This window comes from Salvelinus namaycush, chromosome 31, assembly GCF_016432855.1.
Source record: "Salvelinus namaycush isolate Seneca chromosome 31, SaNama_1.0, whole genome shotgun sequence".
Taxonomy (NCBI): domain Eukaryota; kingdom Metazoa; phylum Chordata; class Actinopteri; order Salmoniformes; family Salmonidae; genus Salvelinus; species Salvelinus namaycush.
The window spans coordinates 19,922,633-19,942,938 of record NC_052337.1 but is presented as its reverse complement, the minus strand read 5'-3'; the positions used below and the strand labels follow the sequence as shown (position 1 = coordinate 19,942,938).

The window sequence follows — 20,306 nt, the reverse complement described above, 5'->3', positions numbered from 1 at the left end:
GGCTGCACGGCCATGCAAACCCATTTCATGAAGCTCTCGACGAACAGTTCCTGTGCTGAGGTTGCTGCCTGAGGCAGTTTGGAACTCGGTAGTGAGTGTTGCAACCAAGGACATACGATTTTTACGAGCCGTTGTTGCTCCTAGACATTTCAGCATCACAATAACAGCACTTACAGTTGACCGGGGTAGACATTTTATGAACTGACTTGTTGGAAAGGTGGCATTCTATGACGGTGCCAAGTTGATAGTCACTGAGCGCTTCAGTACGGGCCATTCTACTGCCAATGTTTTCCTAAGGAGATTTCATGGCTGTGTGCTCAATTTTAAATAGCTGAATCGACTAATTTGAAGGGGTGTCCACATACATTTTGGCCTTGTAGTGTATATTTCTTCACCCTGACTCACTCTTCCCCTTACTTGATTTCTGTCTTTATTTTATTTTTCTCTAGGTAAGGTCAGACTATGAGCAGCTCGGACACACCTACAGTGCTGTGAGTTAGGAGAGAGACTTAGCCCAACAGGAGAGGAAACGGCTCCAAGGCAAACTGGAGAACCTCGAGCAGGTCCTTAAGGTGAGAATCCGTCCGTCCATCCGTCCGTCCATCCGTCCATCCATCCATCAGTCCTAGCTCTCCTACATTCACTTCTACTGTTTTTTCAACTCAACAGTAAGCTCTGTCAGCCAATCATGAGATATGGATTAAACTTCAGAGACAGGGTTCTATAAGACCTTTGCAATCTGATTGGGTTAGGTTAAGGTAAGGCTAGATCACTAGATCAATATTTTCTGAAAACCCGATTGGACAATTGCATATATCTACAAAGTCTATCCTATGAGTTATAGAATACATCTTACTTCCCAATAAAAGTGTGTGAGTTTTGTCATTTGTTTTGCAGGAAACTCTTTTTCATTAGACTCTTGTATGCCAATAGCAATCAGCAGCAGTCTCATAGCAGTGTGAAATATGCTCTCATTGCAAATCACTGCTTCCCTCCATTCAATATTGATTGTCTGTTTGTAAGGAGTGGCTATATTTGAGAGAAAAATGTACCCATCTCAGTAAATTGACTCCTGCTCCTAAAAAATAAAAGAAGTGTGTGTTACTTTCTCATTCCCTATTGATTTGTATGGATGTGGAGATTGCATGTTGGAGAATATTATGGAGAAAGATGAGGATGGAGAAAGCAGAGAAAGACTGAAAAGGGAGAAGGAAAAAAGTATAAGTGAGAGATTTCCTGAAGTGGAGCACTCTCCTTCGTTTCCAGTGTGCTCAATGTTTCAGGGATAATAGTTGGTACTTTTTCACCATTGCATAACCATGTTACCAAGATTGTGCTATACCTCAGAATTTTCAGAGAGAGATATTCACTGACATAATATTGCCATAAAGTTGGCTAATCTGAATAAGTGGAGTATTAAACTGAGAAGTTGCATCTTTGTTTCTGTGGATGAGGATGATGATGATGACGATAATCATCATCATCATCATCTGACAGAGTGAGCCTAGTGACAGTCCCTCAGTCACTGGAGTCTCCTGGGTCTCCAGCAGAGCTTAAGACTCCTCTGTGATTATGCAAAGCAGTGCCTGCTCAGGACACCCCTGAGCATCTCTGGGGAGAAAGAAGCTTTCCTTCTCCAGAGAGAAAAAGATAAATGTCAGAGTTTATAAGCTGCTTTATGTTTTTAAGCTTCAAGAAACATCTATGTCCCTAACTCCAAGTCCTACCGGTGGCAGCTGCTCTTAACTCTGGAGATACAGTCATAATAACTCATTTGGGAGTGGGTGACTATTCACTGAGTGTACAAAATGTTAGGAACACTTTCCTAATACTGAGTTGCACCCCCTTTAGCCCTCAGAGCATGCTCAATTCATTGGGGCATTGACTCTACAAGTTGTCGAAAGCATTCCACAGGGATGCTGGCCCATGTGGACTCCAATGCTTCCCACAGTTGTTTCAAGTTGGCTGGATGTCCTTTGGGTGGTGGTGGAGCATTCATGATACACACAGGAATCTGTTGAGCGCGAAAAACCCAGCAGCGTTGCAGTTCTTGACAAACTCAAACTGGTGCGCCTGGCGCAGGTGTTCCTAATATTTTGTACACTCAGTGTATGTGATTGATCACAAGAATCAGTGAGTCGGACTAGATATGGCGTCAATAGAGGTAAACAAACTTCATACCCTTAGAATGGAAAACAACAGCATTATTGTTGCTTTTGCCTTTGACTTTGTATGTATTAATCTGGTACTATGGGTGCTGTAAAAGTGTTTGGACTGTGTTGTAACCATTCAAGGCATAGTTACCGCACTATGACCATGTATTGACCATGTTGCGACACAGTCTCCCCACATATGAACATGTATTGACTGCGTTGTTTGGGACCTGGTCTCCCCACATATGAACATGTATTGACTGCGTTGTTTGTGACCTGGTCTCCCCACATATGAACATGTATTGACTGCGTTGTTTGGGACCTGGTCTCCCCACATATGAACATGTATTGACTGCGTTGTTTGGGACCTGGTCTCCCCACATATGAACATGTATTGACTGCGTTGTTTGGGACCTGGTCTCCCCACATATGAACATGTATTGACTGCGTTGTTTGGGACCTGGTCTCCCCACATATGAACATGTATTGACTGCGTTGTTTGGGACCTGGTCTCCCCAGCATATGAACATGTATTGACTGTGTTGTTTGGGACCTGGTCTCCCCAGCATATGAACATGTTTTGACTGTGTGGTTTGGGACCTGGTCTCCCCAGCATATGAACATGTATTGACTGCGTTGTTTGGGACCTGGTCTCCCCACATATGAACATGTATTGACTGCGTTGTTTGGGACCTGGTCTCCCCACATATGAACATGTATTGACTGTGTTGTTTGGGACCTGGTCTCCCCACATATGAACATGTATTGACTGCGTGGTTTGGGACCTGGTCTCCCCACATATGAACATGTATTGACTGCGTTGTTTGGGACCTGGTCTCCCCACATATGAACATGTATTGACTGCGTTGTTTGGGACCTGGTCTCCCCACATATGAACATGTCTTGACTGCGTGGTTTGGGACCTGGTCTCCCCACATATGAACATGTATTGACTGCGTTGTTTGGGACCTGGTCTCCCCACATATGAACATGTATTGACTGCGTTGTTTGGGACCTGGTCTCCCCAGCATATGAACATGTATTGACTGCGTTGTTTGGGACCTGGTCTCCCCACATATGAACATGTATTGACTGCGTTGTTTGGGACCTGGTCTCCCCACATATGAACATGTATTGACTACGTTGTTTGGGACCTGGTCTCCCCACATATGAACATGTATTGACTGCGTTGTTTGGGACCTGGTCTCCCCACATATGAACATGTATTGACTGCGTTGTTTGGGACCTGGTCTCCCCACATATGAACATGTATTGACTGCGTGGTTTGGGACCTGGTCTCCCCACATATGAACATGTATTGACTGTGTGGTTTGGGACCTGGTCTCCCCAGCATATGAACATGTATTGACTGCGTTGTTTGGGACCTGGTCTCCCCAGCATATGAACATGTTTTGACTGTGTGGTTTGGGACCTGGTCTCCCCAGCATATGAACATGTATTGACTGCGTTGTTTGGGACCTGGTCTCCCCACATATGAACATGTTTTGACTGTGTGGTTTGGGACCTGGTCTCCCCAGCATATGAACATGTATTGACTGCGTTGTTTGGGACCTGGTCTCCCCACATATGAACATGTATTGACTGCGTTGTTTGGGACCTGGTCTCCCCACATATGAACATGTATTGACTACGTTGTTTGGGACCTGGTCTCCCCACATATGAACATGCATTGACTGTGTTGTTTGGGACCTGGTCTCCCCAGCATATGAACATTATTGACTGCGTTGTTTGGGACCTGGTCTCCCCACATATGAACATGTATTGACTGCGTTGTTTGGGACCTGGTCTCCCCACATATGAACATGTATTGACTGCGTTGTTTGGGACCTGGTCTCCCCAGCATATGAACATGTATTGACTGCGTTGTTTGGGACCTGGTCTCCCCACATATGAACATGTATTGACTGCGTTGTTTGGGACCTGGTCTCCCCACATATGAACATGTATTGACTGCGTTGTTTGGGACCTGGTCTCCCCAGCATATGAACATGTATTGACTGCGTTGTTTGGGACCTGGTCTCCCCACATATGAACATGTATTGACTGTGTTGTTTGGGACCTGGTCTCCCCACATATGAACATGTATTGACTGCGTGGTTTGGGACCTGGTCTCCCCACATATGAACATGTATTGATTGCGTTGTTTGGGACCTGGTCTCCCCACATATGAACATGTATTGACTGCGTGGTTTGGGACCTGGTCTCCCCACATATCAACATGTATTGACTGTGTGGTTTGGGACCTGGTCTCCCCAGCATATGAACATGTATTGACTGCGTTGTTTGGGACCTGGTCTCCCCACATATGAACATGTATTGACTGCGTTGTTTGGGACCTGGTCTCCCCACATATGAACATGTTTTGACTGTGTGGTTTGGGACCTGGTCTCCCCAGCATATGAACATGTATTGACTGCGTTGTTTGGGACCTGGTCTCCCCACATATGAACATGTATTGACTGCGTTGTTTGGGACCTGGTCTCCCCACATATGAACATGTATTGACTACGTTGTTTGGGACCTGGTCTCCCCAGCATATGAACATGTATTGACTGCGTGGTTTGGGACCTGGTCTCCCCACATATGAACATGTATTGACTGCGTTGTTTGGGACCTGGTCTCCCCACATATGAACATGTATTGACTGCGTTGTTTGGGACCTGGTCTCCCCAGCATATGAACATGTATTGACTGCGTTGTTTGGGACCTGGTCTCCCCACATATGAACATGTATTGACTGCGTGGTTTGGGACCTGGTCTCCCCACATATGAACATGTATTGACTGCGTGGTTTGGGACCTGGTCTCCCCACATATGAACATGTATTGACTGCGTGGTTTGGGACCTGGTCTCCCCACATATGAACATGTATTGACTGCGTGGTTTGGGACCTGGTCTCCCCAGCATATGAACATGTATTGACTGCGTTGTTTGGGACCTGGTCTCCCCACATATGAACATGTATTGACTGCGTTGTTTGGGACCTGGTCTCCCCACATATGAACATGTATTGACTGCGTTGTTTGGGACCTGGTCTCCCCAGCATATGAACATGTATTGACTGCGTTGTTTGGGACCTGGTCTCCCCACATATGAACATGTATTGACTGCGTTGTTTGGGACCTGGTCTCCCCACATATGAACATGTATTGACTGCGTTGTTTGGGACCTGGTCTCCCCACATATGAACATGTATTGACTGCGTTGTTTGGGACCTGGTCTCCCCACATATGAACATGTATTGACTGCGTGGTTTGGGACCTGGTCTCCCCACATATGAACATGTATTGACTGCGTTGTTTGGGACCTGGTCTCCCCACATATGAACATGTATTGACTGCATTGTTTGGGACCTGGTCTCCCCACATATGAACATGTATTGACTGTGTTGTTTGGGACCTGGTCTCCCCACATATGAACATGTATTGACTGCGTGGTTTGGGACCTGGTCTCCCCACATATGAACATGTATTGACTGCGTTGTTTGGGACCTGGTCTCCCCACATATGAACATGTATTGACTGCATTGTTTGGGACCTGGTCTCCCCACATATGAACATGTATTGACTGCATTGTTTGGGACCTGGTCTCCCCAGCATATGAACATGTATTGACTGCATTGTTTGGGACCTGGTCTCCCCACATATGAACATGTATTGACTGCATTGTTTGGGACCTGGTCTCCCCACATATGAACATGTATTGACTGTGTTGTTTGGGACCTGGTCTCCCCACATATGAACATGTATTGACTGCGTGGTTTGGGACCTGGTCTCCCCACATATGAACATGTATTGACTGCGTTGTTTGGGACCTGGTCTCCCCACATATGAACATGTATTGACTGCGTTGTTTGGGACCTGGTCTCCCCAGCATATGAACATGTATTGACTGCGTTGTTTGGGACCTGGTCTCCCAGCATATGAACATGTATTGACTGCGTTGTTTGGGACCTGGTCTCCCCACATATGAACATGTATTGACTGCGTTGTTTGGGACCTGGTCTCCCAGCATATGAACATGTATTGACTGCGTTGTTTGGGACCTGGTCTCCCCACATATGAACATGTATTGACTGCGTTGTTTGGGACCTGGTCTCCCCACATATGAACATGTATTGACTGCGTTGTTTGGGACCTGGTCTCCCCACATATGAACATGTATTGACTGCGTTGTTTGGGACCTGGTCTCCCAGCATATGAACATGTATTGACTGCGTTGTTTGTGACCTGGTCTCCCCACATATGAACATGTATTGACTGCGTTGTTTGGGACCTGGTCTCCCCAGCATATGAACATGTATTGACTGCGTTGTTTGGGACCTGGTCTCCCCAGCATATGCGAGAGGCTGCTGAGAGGAGGCAGCAGTTGGATGAAGAGCATGAACAGGCCCTGGCTGCCCTCACCACCAAGCAGCAGAAGATCCACCTTCTGCATAAGGTAAGCCCATAACACCCCATCTCGTCTCCGCCCAAGACTCCAACCATCCCAACAGTGGTCACTAAAGACAATGCATCATGATAACAGTGTTCAAGTATGTGTGCATTTATTAGAGAGACTAGTATTGTGCAACTATTACGCAATGTTCCCCCAAACACTGTAACTCATGACTCATGAAAAACAACAACATTCTACCATAGTGAGGGTTCTGCATGTGTCTGCTCTTGCACTGACAGTTCCTCTTGAGTTGTTGTTCAACTCAGACTGTGGATATGAAATATGATGGGAATGTAAAAGGGGCCATATAATCAGTAGTCTCCTGTGATTGTGTGTCTGTCTGTCTGCATTGGCAGCAGTAATCTGAGCTCCTAGAGAGCTGTGTGAATCCCTGTGTGTTCTGTTTAGAGAGGAGCCATGACAGACACATAGCAATTAGAGCAGACCGCAAGCACAGCACAGATCAGACTCCCCACAGACACTGCCTAAAGTTAACCAAGCACTTCACTTTAGGGAGACGGAGAGAGAATGCGTGTGTGATTGTGTTTGTGTGTGTGTGTTATTGAGAGTTGAATGAGGATGTTTGCTTTTGAGTATTGGTGTGTGTTTGTCGGTGTGCACGCCTATCTGCGTTTCAATCGGCGGGTTTGTATGCATCTGCCTCAGCGTGCTCATTTGAGGCCTCGTCCTTTGTCTGTTTTGTCCTTTACCTAATCTATTGCGCTGTGATTCCATTTAATTACCAATCGCACAGATGATATATCACTTGAGTAGAACAGCATTTCGTCCTTCTAGATATCAAAGCCAATCTGGATGAAACAGCTTGATATTATGAGGCTTTTCTGATGCAGGTTTTTAAATTGGAAGTCATAGCACCCCTTCCATTTCGCCTAGTCTCCCCTGTCCCCAGCTACCCCACAGCTGTGAGGCATTCATTGCCTTTGTACTGTAGTCCGTGAACTGTTCTTTTTAAGACTATTTCTCCTGCTCATGCTGTGCAGAGCTGACACCACTGAGGGTTCTGCATGTGTCTGCTCTTGAGCTGACAGTTCCTCTTGAGTTGTTGTTCAACTCAGACTGTCTCTTCTATGTCTGCAGTGTACCAAGAGCTGTGCCAAGTGTATGCTTGATGTATTACTGACAGAGAGAGAATGTGCAGTGCTCACTGTGTCACCTGCAGGTCCTATATAACTGTGTTTGTGTTCTCCAGGCTCAGGTTGAAGCTGAGAGAGAGCATGAGGGAGCGGTCCACCTGTTAGAGGTAAGTGGACATGGAGGTCCAGTGGGCAAAGTGAGGTTGGCTTCCGTGGCTGTTTTCAAAATGGTTGTCAATTGACTGATACATGTGGTTTTGTTTGTGTATGCAAGACACATTGATGCATAAGAAAAATACCTTGTTTTAAATCCACCAAATCCGTATTGCCTTTCATGAAAAGCTAGAGTTTTGAGGTAAGCCTGGTTAATCCCAGGTGATACTCTATACCAGGGGTGTCAAACTCATTTCGCATCGTGGGCCACATACGGCCTAGGGAGATGTCAAGTGGGCCGGACCATTAAAATTATACCATACTCTGCTATAAATAACCAAAATATCATGTCTTTCCTTTGTTTTGGTGTAAAGAAGCACAAGAACATTAGGAAAATATTGAAATTTAATGAACTATCCTTTTACAAAACATTTCATGAAACACCTCATATTTCCTTAGACAAATGTGCAATTTACAATTTACTGGCAAAAGCTTGTCGCTTCTCGGGACATACAAGTTCAGCCGCCTTCATCATGCATCGTTTAACAAAGTCACCGTCGGAATACGGCTTCGATGCTAATGCTATTTCGCTAGCAATTAGGTAGCTGGCTTTTACCGCTGCTTCACTGACTTCTCGGCTCTGGATGAAAGTTGACTGCTGTTTCCTCAGACCCGCCAGCAATTCGTTAATCTTATCTCTTCTCAGTTGTCCTTGCAAGCCGTCATATTTTTCGCTGTGATGAGTCTCGTAGTGGCGTCGAATATTATATTCCTTCAATACCGAAACTTGTTGCAAACACACCAAGCACGAAGGTTTTCCGTGCATCTCTGTAAATAAATAGGACGTGGTCCTAACAACGTCGTAACAAGCAGCAGATGGCGCATTGATACCGTCTGCTGTTTTCAGTCTGTCTCAGTGATGCGGCTTGTCTTCTACTCTGATGGAAAGAGTGCGCCCCTTAGCGGATAATCCATGAATTGCAGCGAATTAAAAATATTAATTCCATGTCTTTTATGCATTTTTTCCACTTTCAAATTATCCTGCGGGCCTGATCGAACCTCCTTGGGGGCCGGTTCCGGCCCGCGGGCCGTATGTTTGACACCCCTGCTCTATACTGTATTTGTATTGCTTTTGGAGGCTTTTGTTGAGTGGGGAGCTAAGCACTGATGAGCATGGAATACCCAGAGAATTGGGTCCGCAAAACCTCAACCTGCCCATAACTCTTTCTTTTACTACTCAGTTAGACCGCTGAACTCTGCCGTTGCTCAGGCTAAGTTCAGAAGCTCTTATCCCAGCCACGGCACTAATGGCTCTGGAGAAACCTCTTTTACAGAAAAATCAACAGGAGTTCAGGGGGCAACCATCCAGATGATGAAATATCTACAGTGCAGAGGAGCTGCATTAGGACTGGCACTGTGCACAGAGAACTCCAACAGCATGTTCAGTTAACCCAGAGAGGAGATGGCTCTAAGATGAACTAGGCATAATGTTCATTTCCATAATTTCTAGTTTTCAGCACTGTCTTGGTTATGATTTGGGGTGTTTTCTTTTAGAATATTCATTGTACATGATATTCCCCATAGGGGACTCGTCGTACCTACTTGTTTTGTAATGGTTCTCTTTTCAAATTTATTTACATGATTTTGCATGGATTACTGTATTACATATGCATTGATTGCATACGGTGTAACGGCTTGATTTGGGTGTTTGTTTTCTTTCATCTTTATTCAATGTCATTGTGTGTTTCTATGTGTTTCTTCTGTGTCTGAACAGAACCACTTGGACAGAATGCAGATAACTATGTTTCCCACCCTGAAACATCTAGTTACACAGTGTTCATCATCTCCATGGTCACTTCCTTCCTATAGCCTTTAAAACGTCTCAGTGAATCACTTGGGTTCTAATTTACATCAGTGCATATGTTATGGTAATTAGGCAGTCATACATATGTTAATATTGAACTAGATTGAATTATATTAGTTGAACAGAGCCTGTGTTGGTACTGGATCACACTATAGATCCTCTTCTGCCTCCTCTGTACTGCAGTCCAAAATTGTGTCCCAAATGGCACCCTATTCCCTATATAGTGCACTACTTGTGACCAGGAACTTTAGGGCTCTGGTCAAAGGTAGTGCACTGTATGGTAGTAGTGCACTATATAGGGAATAGAGTGCCATTTGGTACACCTCCCAGATGTTCTGTAACATCAAAACACATTTAATTTCCTTGTTTCCATTTGAAAATGATGGCTCTTCATTCATCCTCAGTTATTGTATCTCAGCCCATCTTGCAGCCCAGTGTTCTGACTCTGAAACATCTAGTTTTATTGCTGGGTAAAACCAACTTTCCCCTTGGCTAGGACCCTGGCTTGTCTTTTCTCTTACCCAACCAACCATGGGATTTTGAGCCTTCTAGCTTTCAGAGAAAACCCAACGGTTGTTAAACTTAAGGCTCTAATCATCGTCTCGGAGCTGCTTAGATAATGTTTTTAATGTACATACTTTTATAAGCCTCTTAACTCTTCACAGAGCTTGGCTTTGGTTATCAAAGTGTATCAGTGTTGCACAGCCTCTTCTTCCATATACTGTACATTGATTACTTGGCAGGCAGTGTTTTTGATATGAAATGGCTCTTTTGGGATCCCGTGCCGTAATTGGTTCGGCTTGCGATCTGCAGCACCAGATAAGGATTTAAGCCATTGATTAGTTGAACTCATAGTCATGTAGAGGTATATTACGTACATGTTATTAACATAAAACATGCATTGCTTTGTAATAGATCCCTTGTGGCTCAGTTGATAGAGCATGGCGCTTGCAACGCCAGGGTTGTGGGTTTGATTCCTACGGGGGACCAGTATGAAAATGTATGTAAGTTGCTCTGGATAAGAGCGTCTGATAAATGAATAAAATATAAATGTAATACAGTGTTTCCCCTTCTAAAGATTTGCTACATAGGAACACAGAAACATTCCTTCCATTGATTGATTCTGTCTCTCTCTCTCCTCCCCTCTATATCACATCCTTGTCCACGGAAGGCCAAGGTTCGCGACCTGGAGCAGAAATGCAGGTCACAGACTAAAAAGTTTGGCCAGTTGTCCAAGAGCCTGGAAGATTTCCGTCTGGAGGCGGATACTGTGGACATCTTCAGCACTGAGCCTTTCTCCAAACAAAAAATTCCCCTTTCCCTGGAAAATAAACTCTCCCAAATCCTCAACGGACTGGCAGTGCAGGCAGGGAAAGGTGAGAGCTCCCAACCCTGCCCTCTGTAAGAACATTGTGCAGTCAGAAGACATACATATGAAGCAGAAAAGAGCCTAGCCTTAGAGAGTCATAGTACATGCATCATATCTCGCATTTGTTTCAAACTGTGTATCTCATCAATCAAGACCAGCGGACGGTTCTGAAAGTCTATGTACACACTCTTGTTTGTGCTCCAGATGAGGCTCTGTCTGTCATTATGCGTGGGTAATTAATTAATTCAAAATGGAACAAGACAGTAATTTAATCTAGTTATAACAACAGTGACCTTTACTAGAAGCCGGCTGGAGTGACGTTGGGAGAGTGGCAGATAGAGAAGGTAAATTGGCAGCTAAACTGGCTGGTGTGAGTCAGAGTAAAGTCCTGCTTCTCTCTCAGCCCATCTCAACGGTAGGCTACAAGGCAAATCTGGACCACTGTGGAAATGGGCGAAATGCTGCTATATTCATGATCAATAACACAGCTCATTGATCAGAGGGTTGATATATGACATCTGCTAATGAGAGCCAACACATTAGTATTCTAACCCCACATACTGTAACCTGCCAGCTAATACATACAGCAGAATCAGCAATGCAGATACCATAGATTAGAAGGTTCTGAGATACTGCTCTAGATATCCTCTACTGTCACTTTACTGCAGTGAAAATGCTACTGTATGGTTGTAATCTTGTGGTATGATGAAAGAAATCCAACCACCAATAATTGTATATTTTGGTCTAAAATGTGAAATTACCTAGGTTTGGTGTTGTGTAGGGGTGTGTCGACGAGAACTCTGTGATGGGTGTGTCCTGGTCCCTGTCAGCTGTGTCGTTCAAGAGTGTTAAACATCAGGGAAATGCATTGCAGATGCGTCAGGCAGAAAGAGCACAGCCAGGTCCTGGCCATATACTGTAGAGTGTTTGCTGTGTACTCCCCTGAACAGGAAATCAATAGCTGTACCATGAATGAAAGCAGAAGGAATGACAGATGCTCTTTATTTGGTGTGGAAATCAATGTTTCCCAGGCAATGAGAGCTCGGCAAACACTCCGCTGATATCGAAGTTCCTCCGCCCACTGCAGATCGGAGACAGAGACAGGCCAGAGCTGCTATCTGTCAATCCCACCACCGTGACAACGAGCTGCCCCAGCAGCCCACAACGGGCGACCCCCTCAGAGGTGGGTAACGCCCCTCTTCTCTTCTCATTCAGAGACAAAGTCTCAAGGCCAAATCATGAGGGTACTTTATCTCTGCTCTTACCAAGAGATGGGCTATTCGTGGAACAGCTGTATAATAGCACATGACAGCACTCAGCTGAGCTATAGCTGTAAAACCTATGGGTTTAGCACCGGACAGAAACTATGATTGCTCCTCTGCCCCTGTGTTCCTGCAGATGGAGGATGAGGTCAGCCCTGCGCCCCGGTCCAAGCCTCGCTACACTGGCACAGTCCGTCTCTGCACCGCCCGCTACAGGTGGGACTGTTCAATCTGTCACACAACACCTGGGACAGCTGGATCAGATAGGGCTCTGGTCCAGGGCGTTATGTCAGTGTGAGCAAGCCGCACGTTACACCCTGGACCAGAGTTAGATCACCAAGTACATCAACCTGCAGATCGGAAGCACTCTTTTCTCCATAAAAAAAAATATTGTAGTACATCTACAATACTACAATGTAGTATATCTACATCAATATGTTGAACTCCCCCTCCTCTCTCTTGTTGTGTAGTTACAACCCTTACGATGGGCCAAACGAGCACCCAGAGGCAGAGCTCCCCCTGGTGGCTGGGAAGTACCTGTACGTGTACGGCACCATGGACGACGACGGTTTCTACCAAGGTGAGAGTGAATCCAGGGCTACTACTTTGACTTTGCTGCTAACTTCTTTGTTGAGAAAAAATGTACTTACTCCAACTGTGATATGTGTTTGTCTCACCTAGCTATCTTAAGATGAATGCACTGACTAAGTCGCTCTGGATAAGAGCATCTGCTAAATGGCTAAAATGTAAATGTAGTACTACACACATTCCACACACACACTCTTCACCACTGGCATCAGTTTCAACAGGGCCCGCGTCATATCTAATCTCATTAGAATTATGAAGGCTTTTTCATCCATGGCTACGCTAATCCTCCTAGCATCCCTGGCCCAGACTTCAGCCTGCATCAGCAGCTCTGGTGAGTTATCACTTGCAGCCATGGGCGGTGGTGTTGGTGGTGGTGGGTGAGAATGCCTAGATTTAGCCTAGCTACTGCCTGCCTGGCTGGCTGGCTGCATAGAGGAGGAAATGGTTTGTATTTACCACAGGGATACTGATGCTCAGACCAAGCTGTTGTCAAGATGCAGCCTGAGCCATGTAGCTCGACGGCTAATCCAGCAAGGCTCTGATTAATCACAGACATATCCCTCTGCAGACAGAGAGCTAGGGCCTCCCAGCCTCACTACTGTACTGACTGGAATGATGAGATCGAGAGGGAGAGGACAGTCAGGATCTCTTTGAAAAGCAAGTACAGTACTGATGAGAGAAAGAGGTTGGTGGTCACTAAGTCACTATAGTGAATTGGGTGCCATATCAGACACACCCTTAGTTCCATCCACTGTGCAGGAATAGGTTTTTAACCCCCCGTACTTCCTGGAGAAAGTGATGATGGCATCATAGCCCTATCCTTCCTTCTCTGTCAGATCTGAGAGAACAGTCCCTACCATGAGGACGAGCACCACAGGGTCATGTTGTCCTGGGAAAATAGTGCTCAAAACACAGAGCACACTTGCATTGAGTCACGAGGGCTCTCGTTATTATTTTCCTTGCTATTTGTTCACTGATGAGATGGTCTATTTTTAGCTGATGTTAACATTTGCAGCAGGCATCATTAAAGGCTTGAGCGTGCCATAGATTCCCCCTGAGACGGCCGTGTGTGAATGGTATCTATCATCAGGCTACTGTGTGTCAGAACAGAACAGGGTTCCTGGAAGGTGTTACTGTGTCTGACTGAATAATCGCTCAATTAAATCTTCATAGCCATAAAATCCTGGGTGATACTACATGTTACTCCCAACAAAAATATCCATATTCTGCTCAACTCTTTTGATCCCTTCTTTACATACCACATTTCCATATAGATATTAATTCCTTTATACATTCTAAAGGTCCTTTTTCATGGAATTGTTTGGAATAACGTGTTTGGGGACAAGATTTGTAGAGGAATTTGCAGAAGAGAGATGGTTGTGGGTTTGTATTTTGTTGATAATAAAGAAAGCATCTCTCTCTGTCTGTCTCTGTGTGCTCCAGGTGAGCTGCTGGACGGCCAGCGAGGGCTGGTCCCGTCCAACTTTGTGGAGTTTGTCCAAGACAAGGAGAAACCATCCATTCAACTAGGGGACGGAGAGGAGGACCTGGGCTCTCTGGACCATATCACCCTTGGCCTGATGGGGGTGGATGGAGGGGCCCCTCGGGATGGGCTACTGGGTTCCAGCAACCCCCTGGGCCCCTGCAGCAACGGCACAGGGCCCCTGGACCCTGAGGATCTGGTCGATGACATTGTGCCTTACCCCCGGAGGATCACCCTGATCAAGCAGTTGGCCCGTAGCGTCATTGTGGCCTGGGAGCCCCCCATGGTGCCCCTGGGATGGGGAAAAATCAGCTGCTACAACGTGCTGGTGGATGGAGAGGTGCGTGCCAGCATACCCTACGGCGACAGGACCAAGTCGTTGTTGGAGAAGCTGGATCTGGACACGTATACGCACCGCGTGTCCGTGCAGAGTGTGACAGACAGGGGACTGTCGGACGAGCTGCGCTGCACCCTGATGGTGGGAGCCAACGTGGTGGTGGCGCCGTATGGACTGCGTGTGGATGACATCCTGCGTAACTCAGCCGAGCTCTCATGGTTGCCCAGCAACAGTAACTATGGGCACACAGTGTTCCTGGACGGGGCGGAGCATGCAATGGTGAAGCCGGGGAGGTACAGGCTGCGCTTTGTTAACCTCAAGGCCATGACGGTATACAAGGTGAGGGTGGTGGCCCGGCCACACCAGGTGCCATGGCAACTGCTCATGGAACAGAGGGAGAAGAAGGAGGCTGCTGTGGAGTTCTGTACACAAGCTGCTGGTGAGGCCGGTTTGATCTTTTCTTAAGTCTAAGTGTTTTATGTTGTCCATGTACATATATTTGTTCATATGTCATCTATAATGTTTCCTAGAAAGTTTGGATAAACGTCCATAGATATATAGATGACTCACGTCCTTACGCGTGCTATGTATGTCTGTTATGTTTTGTCCAGGTCCAGGACCATATTCCAGATCAGGTCAGAATGAAGACCAGTTGGGTTATGGTGGTTATGGGAAAAGTAGGAAGTAGCTTTTGATTGGCATGTGCAACTGACACATCGAATGAAAACAAGCTAACAGCACTTTAAAACCTAGGAAACTAATATGAGTAACTTCCTCAGCTTTTCCCTCCCTTTTGCTCAATGCTAATATACCTCATAGATTAAAGTTATGTCTCAAATGGCACCATATTCCTTATATAGTGCACTACCAGAGCCCTGGTCAAAAGTAGTTGACTATATAGGGAATGGGGTTCCATGTGGGATGCAACCTAAACCTGCTGAAGTAACTCTCTCCCACTCTATCCTTCACTGAAATGACCACATCAGTATCTGTGTGCATTTCCCTCTGCCTGAGCTGTGACATCACTGCGATGTCCTGCATGGTGTACCTAGTGAACCAGGAAAGAACAGGCTGTACTCATTCAACCCACACTGACGCCTTTCACACACAAGAGACACACAGACACATGCACACATAGACAGACACACACACATACAAACATAGACAGACTATACAGATGGACACACACACACACACACACACACACACACACACACACACACACACACACACACACACACACACACACACACACACACACACACACACACACACACACACACCTCCCTCTGTTCCTTTTAGCCTTCTACTTTCACTTTTTCATCATACAATATATTGCTAGAACATTCCAAATTGCTTTTAAATACTATATTGATAAATACATATCCGTTTGAGTGTGATTAGACTGATTACAAAGCTAAAGAGTTGGATGTTAATCAGATAACATGTTTCATGCATTTAGGATTCACTCTTAAAATAATCCCCCCAAAATTGCCTGGATATTACATAACATTTACATCGTGATTCCTTAGGTCTATGCAACCAACATTGGAAAAGGGAAAGGGGATTTGTGTATCACGTAATTTCACAACAAAAAAGAGATAGGATGAAACAAGTAACAGCACTCATGAATGCTCCACTCACCTCCACTCCCTCACCGTTTGTGTGTAAAACCTATGTAGATAGTATCTAACGTGTCACCCCCCCTCCAGGCCCCCCATTACCACCTCAGGAGGTGCAGGTGCAGTGTGGCCAGGCACCAGGGGTCATGCAGGTGCACTGGAAGCCCCCTATCCTCTCACCCAGTGGAACCTCCAATGGAGCCAGCGTCATCGGATATGCAGTCTGCACTAAAGGACAAAAGGTGAGTCAGTAACTGTGTGCCAAAGGACAGAAGGTGAGTAAGGGTATACCCCAAGTGACAGCGAAGTATGTGAGAGTGAGTGTTAAAGAGTGTTAAAGTATGTGATATGTGTGTGTAATTGTGTCATTACATCACCGCTGGCTTTAGTGCTCAGCAGTGCTACCTAGACAGCTCTCACTGTCAGTGCTAGTATTCTCTATATACAAGGGCCTGTGAAAACCCTAGAAAGCACTCTCACTCCCTCTGCTGGTGAACATTACATATGGACATCCTCCCTTTGTAGAGTTGCACAGGGTCTGTATTAGGCAAACGGTCTATACTAGTGGACGTTGCTCTGAATTTAAGAGCAATGCAGTTGAAAAGCAGTTGAAAGGAATGCAACAATGAACTGAATGTCAACTGTGTCCAACCCGAGGTGTGTGTATTGTGTTTCCTGTCAGATAGCGGAGGTGTTGTACCCTCTGGCTGACTATGTAACAGTGGAGCTGACCAGGATCCAGTGTCTGGAGGCCAGGGAGGTCATCGTCAGGACGTTATCAGCACAGGGAGAGTCCCAGGACTCCCACGTTGCCCCGATTCCAAACAACCTACTGTTGCCGCCTCCTCACCCTGCCCCTGTGCCCCCTCAGCAACCACACGCAGGGCCCCCTCCACCTCACTCCCACGCCCCCCCACCCCACCTCCAATCACCTCACCTCCCCCACCCCCAACTACCCCCGCCTCACCTCCAGCCTCCCTCACCCCTGCCTCACAGACAACCCTTCCCTAACCACAATCCTCAAACCCAGCCACACCTCCAACCCCTGCCCCCTCATCTTGTTCTCCAGCCTCACCGACAGCCTCAACCCGCTCACCCTGGTGGTCCTCCACAGCCTTTGCACCTCCAGCCTCATCCTCCGCATACAATTCCCCAGCACCGCCTACCCCTGCTGCCCCACCCACCCCCCCAGCTCCACCAGAGACCAGTAAGTGCCAGAGACCTGGAAGCCAAAGAGCAGGTGGTCCAGCATGGGGGCGTCCCAAGCCAGCCCTGGGACCGTACCCGCTCCCCCTCCGCCCAGCCTCCTCCTGCCCCCATGTACGGGCACACCCTGGAGGCGCCCCTTTCTGCCAACCACCGCTCGCCCTCCCCCCAGAGGATCCTGCCACAGCCCAGGGGCACCCCCATCCCAGACCAAATGGCCAAAGCCATCGCCCGCGAGGCAGCACAGAGGGTGGCTGCAGAGAGTGGCAGAGTGAGTCATTCATACATAAAGCCAATCAATGTAGCCCTGGTTAAAGCTCTAGTCTGATCATTTGTTTGTTGAAGTTACAAATGTCTGCCTATGGATTGTGTTAGATGGAGAGGAGAGTTGTCTACAATGATCAGGGCCAGGCCTTCCACCAACAGAACTCAGATGAGGAAGAGGAGGATGAGGAAGGGTATGGTCACGGCCGCAGGAGACAGGGGGCCTCAGTAGATGAATTCCTCAGAGGGTCCGAGCTGGGCAGGCCGGTAAAGACAAAATTAAATAGGGTACATATTCACATCCAATGGTTTTGCCCAGGTGCTGGTTATCCTAGTATGATTTCACACATTTATGTGTGTGTGTGTGTGTGTGTCTGTGTGTGTGTGTGTGTGTGTGTGTGTGTGTGTGTGTGTGTGTGTGTGTGTGTGTGTGTGTGTGTGTGTGTGTGTGTGTGTGTGTGTGTGTGTGTGTGTGTGTGTGTGTGTGTGTGTCAGGCCCACTACAGCCACAGTGAGGAGTACCACAGTGATAGCAGCCGGGGCTCTGACCTTTCTGACATCATGGAAGAGGATGAGGAGGAGCTCTACTCTGAAATGCAGCTGGAGGAGGGACGACGACGCAACTCCCACAATGCACTCAAGGTAGGAATACCACTCATGTAGTCTCTCATCAAAGCTTAACATTGAAATGTTAAATATTAAAATCGAGTAAACTGATTTGGTTCTGATTACCACTTGTACAATGGAAAAAGTACGCAAAACCCCTTTATCACAGTTGGATGATATGGCCCCTGTGTCCAGCCATGTGTCTACATTAGAATACTTCCTCGATCTTGTTTGATTGTTTGATCTTTTATTTGTAGCAATAGTCATTGGAAGTCATTTTGCTAGATTTTTTTATGTGTGATCTTTTTAAGATTGGTAACACCCCCTCTGGGGGTCGGCTGGATCGGGAGACGGGGAGAAGAATGCCCCGGGATGGTCCGCAGCCCCAGAGACACCCTCTTATGGTGCCCTCCATTGGTCAGTCGGGTCACATTACCCCAGAGAAGATTATTGTTTTTGTGCATTGATGTTCTCTGTGCCCTAGTAGATGTTCTGCTTCCTGTTTTAATCCTCCATGAGCTTCTCTGTGTACAGATCACCTCTGTGTCTTTGAACCATGCTCATGCCTTCACAGTACTGACAGCTTACTTATAGACATCAGTCAATGTACAGTATTATCAGCTACTAGAACGTTCCCTGGCTGCAACGGTGACAAGGTACACAAACACGTATTTCACCATAACAAATGTAGCTGAATATTTCAATTATTAAGAACTGCTTTTGAGCTCTCTGTTTATGGCCAGCAATATGTTAAGATTATCAAAGGTTATGCCAGGAAGAGACCTCCGAACCAACCAACCAATGAGTAGCATTCGCGCTTTAACCACCAACGTCTGATTGGTGTTTCCTGTAGAGATAACCACAGAGAGTAACAGTGATGGGAACTTCTCCCCCGTCACGGAAGATGTTTACTATGGCAGTGTAGCACGGCACAGGACGTGGTCGTCCCGCCGACGCCCCACAGGCATCACGCCTTCCTATAATGGTACGTGCTGTGGTTTATCCCTCGCTCCTTCACCAAAGCACAGCCAAAAGCCACCAACGCTAGGCGAGAGAAGAGTAGTGATGCCAACGACTGCCTTAATATGTCTCAGAACGCCTAGCATGATCCACTGCACTGCACCAATATGGCAGCTTGCTGAGCCACACTGGGCCAAAGATGGCCGCCGACTGTTGCGGATTGGAATGACTGCTGCTCAAATTATGCTTCTCCCCTCCCTCCCTTGCACTGAACTCCATCAGATGCCTGCTAAACCCTTCCCCCTCTCAATTTAACCCCACCCACCACACCTTTACTGGGGTTACTATGCATGACTGGGTGGAAGGAGTCAGGGTTATTGAAGAATTATATAGCATCGCTGTCCTTGCTGAGAACTCAATAATTGTTACAGAAAGTTCTACTAAAATGGTCCTATTACATCTTACATAGAAATACATATTTATCAGTTTCTTTGGGTTTCCATATGTTCACTATGCTGATGGCCTGATTTATTTTATCGTTTCTAAGCAAGGAGTCAACTAAAGGACAGACAGAGTTTTCTTTGGACAAACTGTAGGCCCACTGTACTTTAGTGGAGCCTAATACAATAGTCAGATCAGTACCACTACGTCAGGGTTCAGCAGTATGCATGTTTAACTCAGAGTCTTGTAGTATATGTGCTCCTTTCTGTGTGTGTGTGTGTGTGTGTGTGTGTGTGTGTGTGTGTGTGTGTGTGTGTGTGTGTGTGTGTGTGTGTGTGTGTGTGTGTGTGTGTGTGTGTGTGTGTGCGCGCGTGCGTGCGTGCGTGCGTGCGTGCGTGCGTGCGTGTCATAGTGTTTTTGTCAACCATGTTGGTGTAACCCATCAC

The 20,306-nt window shown here is 46.5% G+C and overlaps 1 protein-coding gene across 1 annotated transcript in view; it reads left to right on the top strand.

Annotated features, from left to right (window-relative positions):
* LOC120026447 (RIMS-binding protein 2-like) overlaps nucleotides 1-20,306 on the top strand; it is a 79,844-nt gene that overhangs the window by 51,401 nt on the left and 8,137 nt on the right. The window contains exons 5-18 of the mRNA XM_038971310.1: nucleotides 450-572; nucleotides 6,510-6,614; nucleotides 7,822-7,872; nucleotides 10,894-11,098; nucleotides 12,123-12,274; nucleotides 12,490-12,569; nucleotides 12,824-12,933; nucleotides 14,385-15,200; nucleotides 15,373-15,396; nucleotides 16,474-16,625; nucleotides 17,066-17,860; nucleotides 17,965-18,120; nucleotides 18,349-18,495; nucleotides 18,771-18,876. Coding sequence (XP_038827238.1) covers nucleotides 6,513-6,614; nucleotides 7,822-7,872; nucleotides 10,894-11,098; nucleotides 12,123-12,274; nucleotides 12,490-12,569; nucleotides 12,824-12,933; nucleotides 14,385-15,200; nucleotides 15,373-15,396; nucleotides 16,474-16,625; nucleotides 17,066-17,860; nucleotides 17,965-18,120; nucleotides 18,349-18,495; nucleotides 18,771-18,876 — 2,896 coding nt within the window. The 5' untranslated portion in view covers nucleotides 450-572; nucleotides 6,510-6,512. The remainder of the gene's footprint in view (nucleotides 1-449; nucleotides 573-6,509; nucleotides 6,615-7,821; nucleotides 7,873-10,893; nucleotides 11,099-12,122; nucleotides 12,275-12,489; nucleotides 12,570-12,823; nucleotides 12,934-14,384; nucleotides 15,201-15,372; nucleotides 15,397-16,473; nucleotides 16,626-17,065; nucleotides 17,861-17,964; nucleotides 18,121-18,348; nucleotides 18,496-18,770; nucleotides 18,877-20,306) is intronic.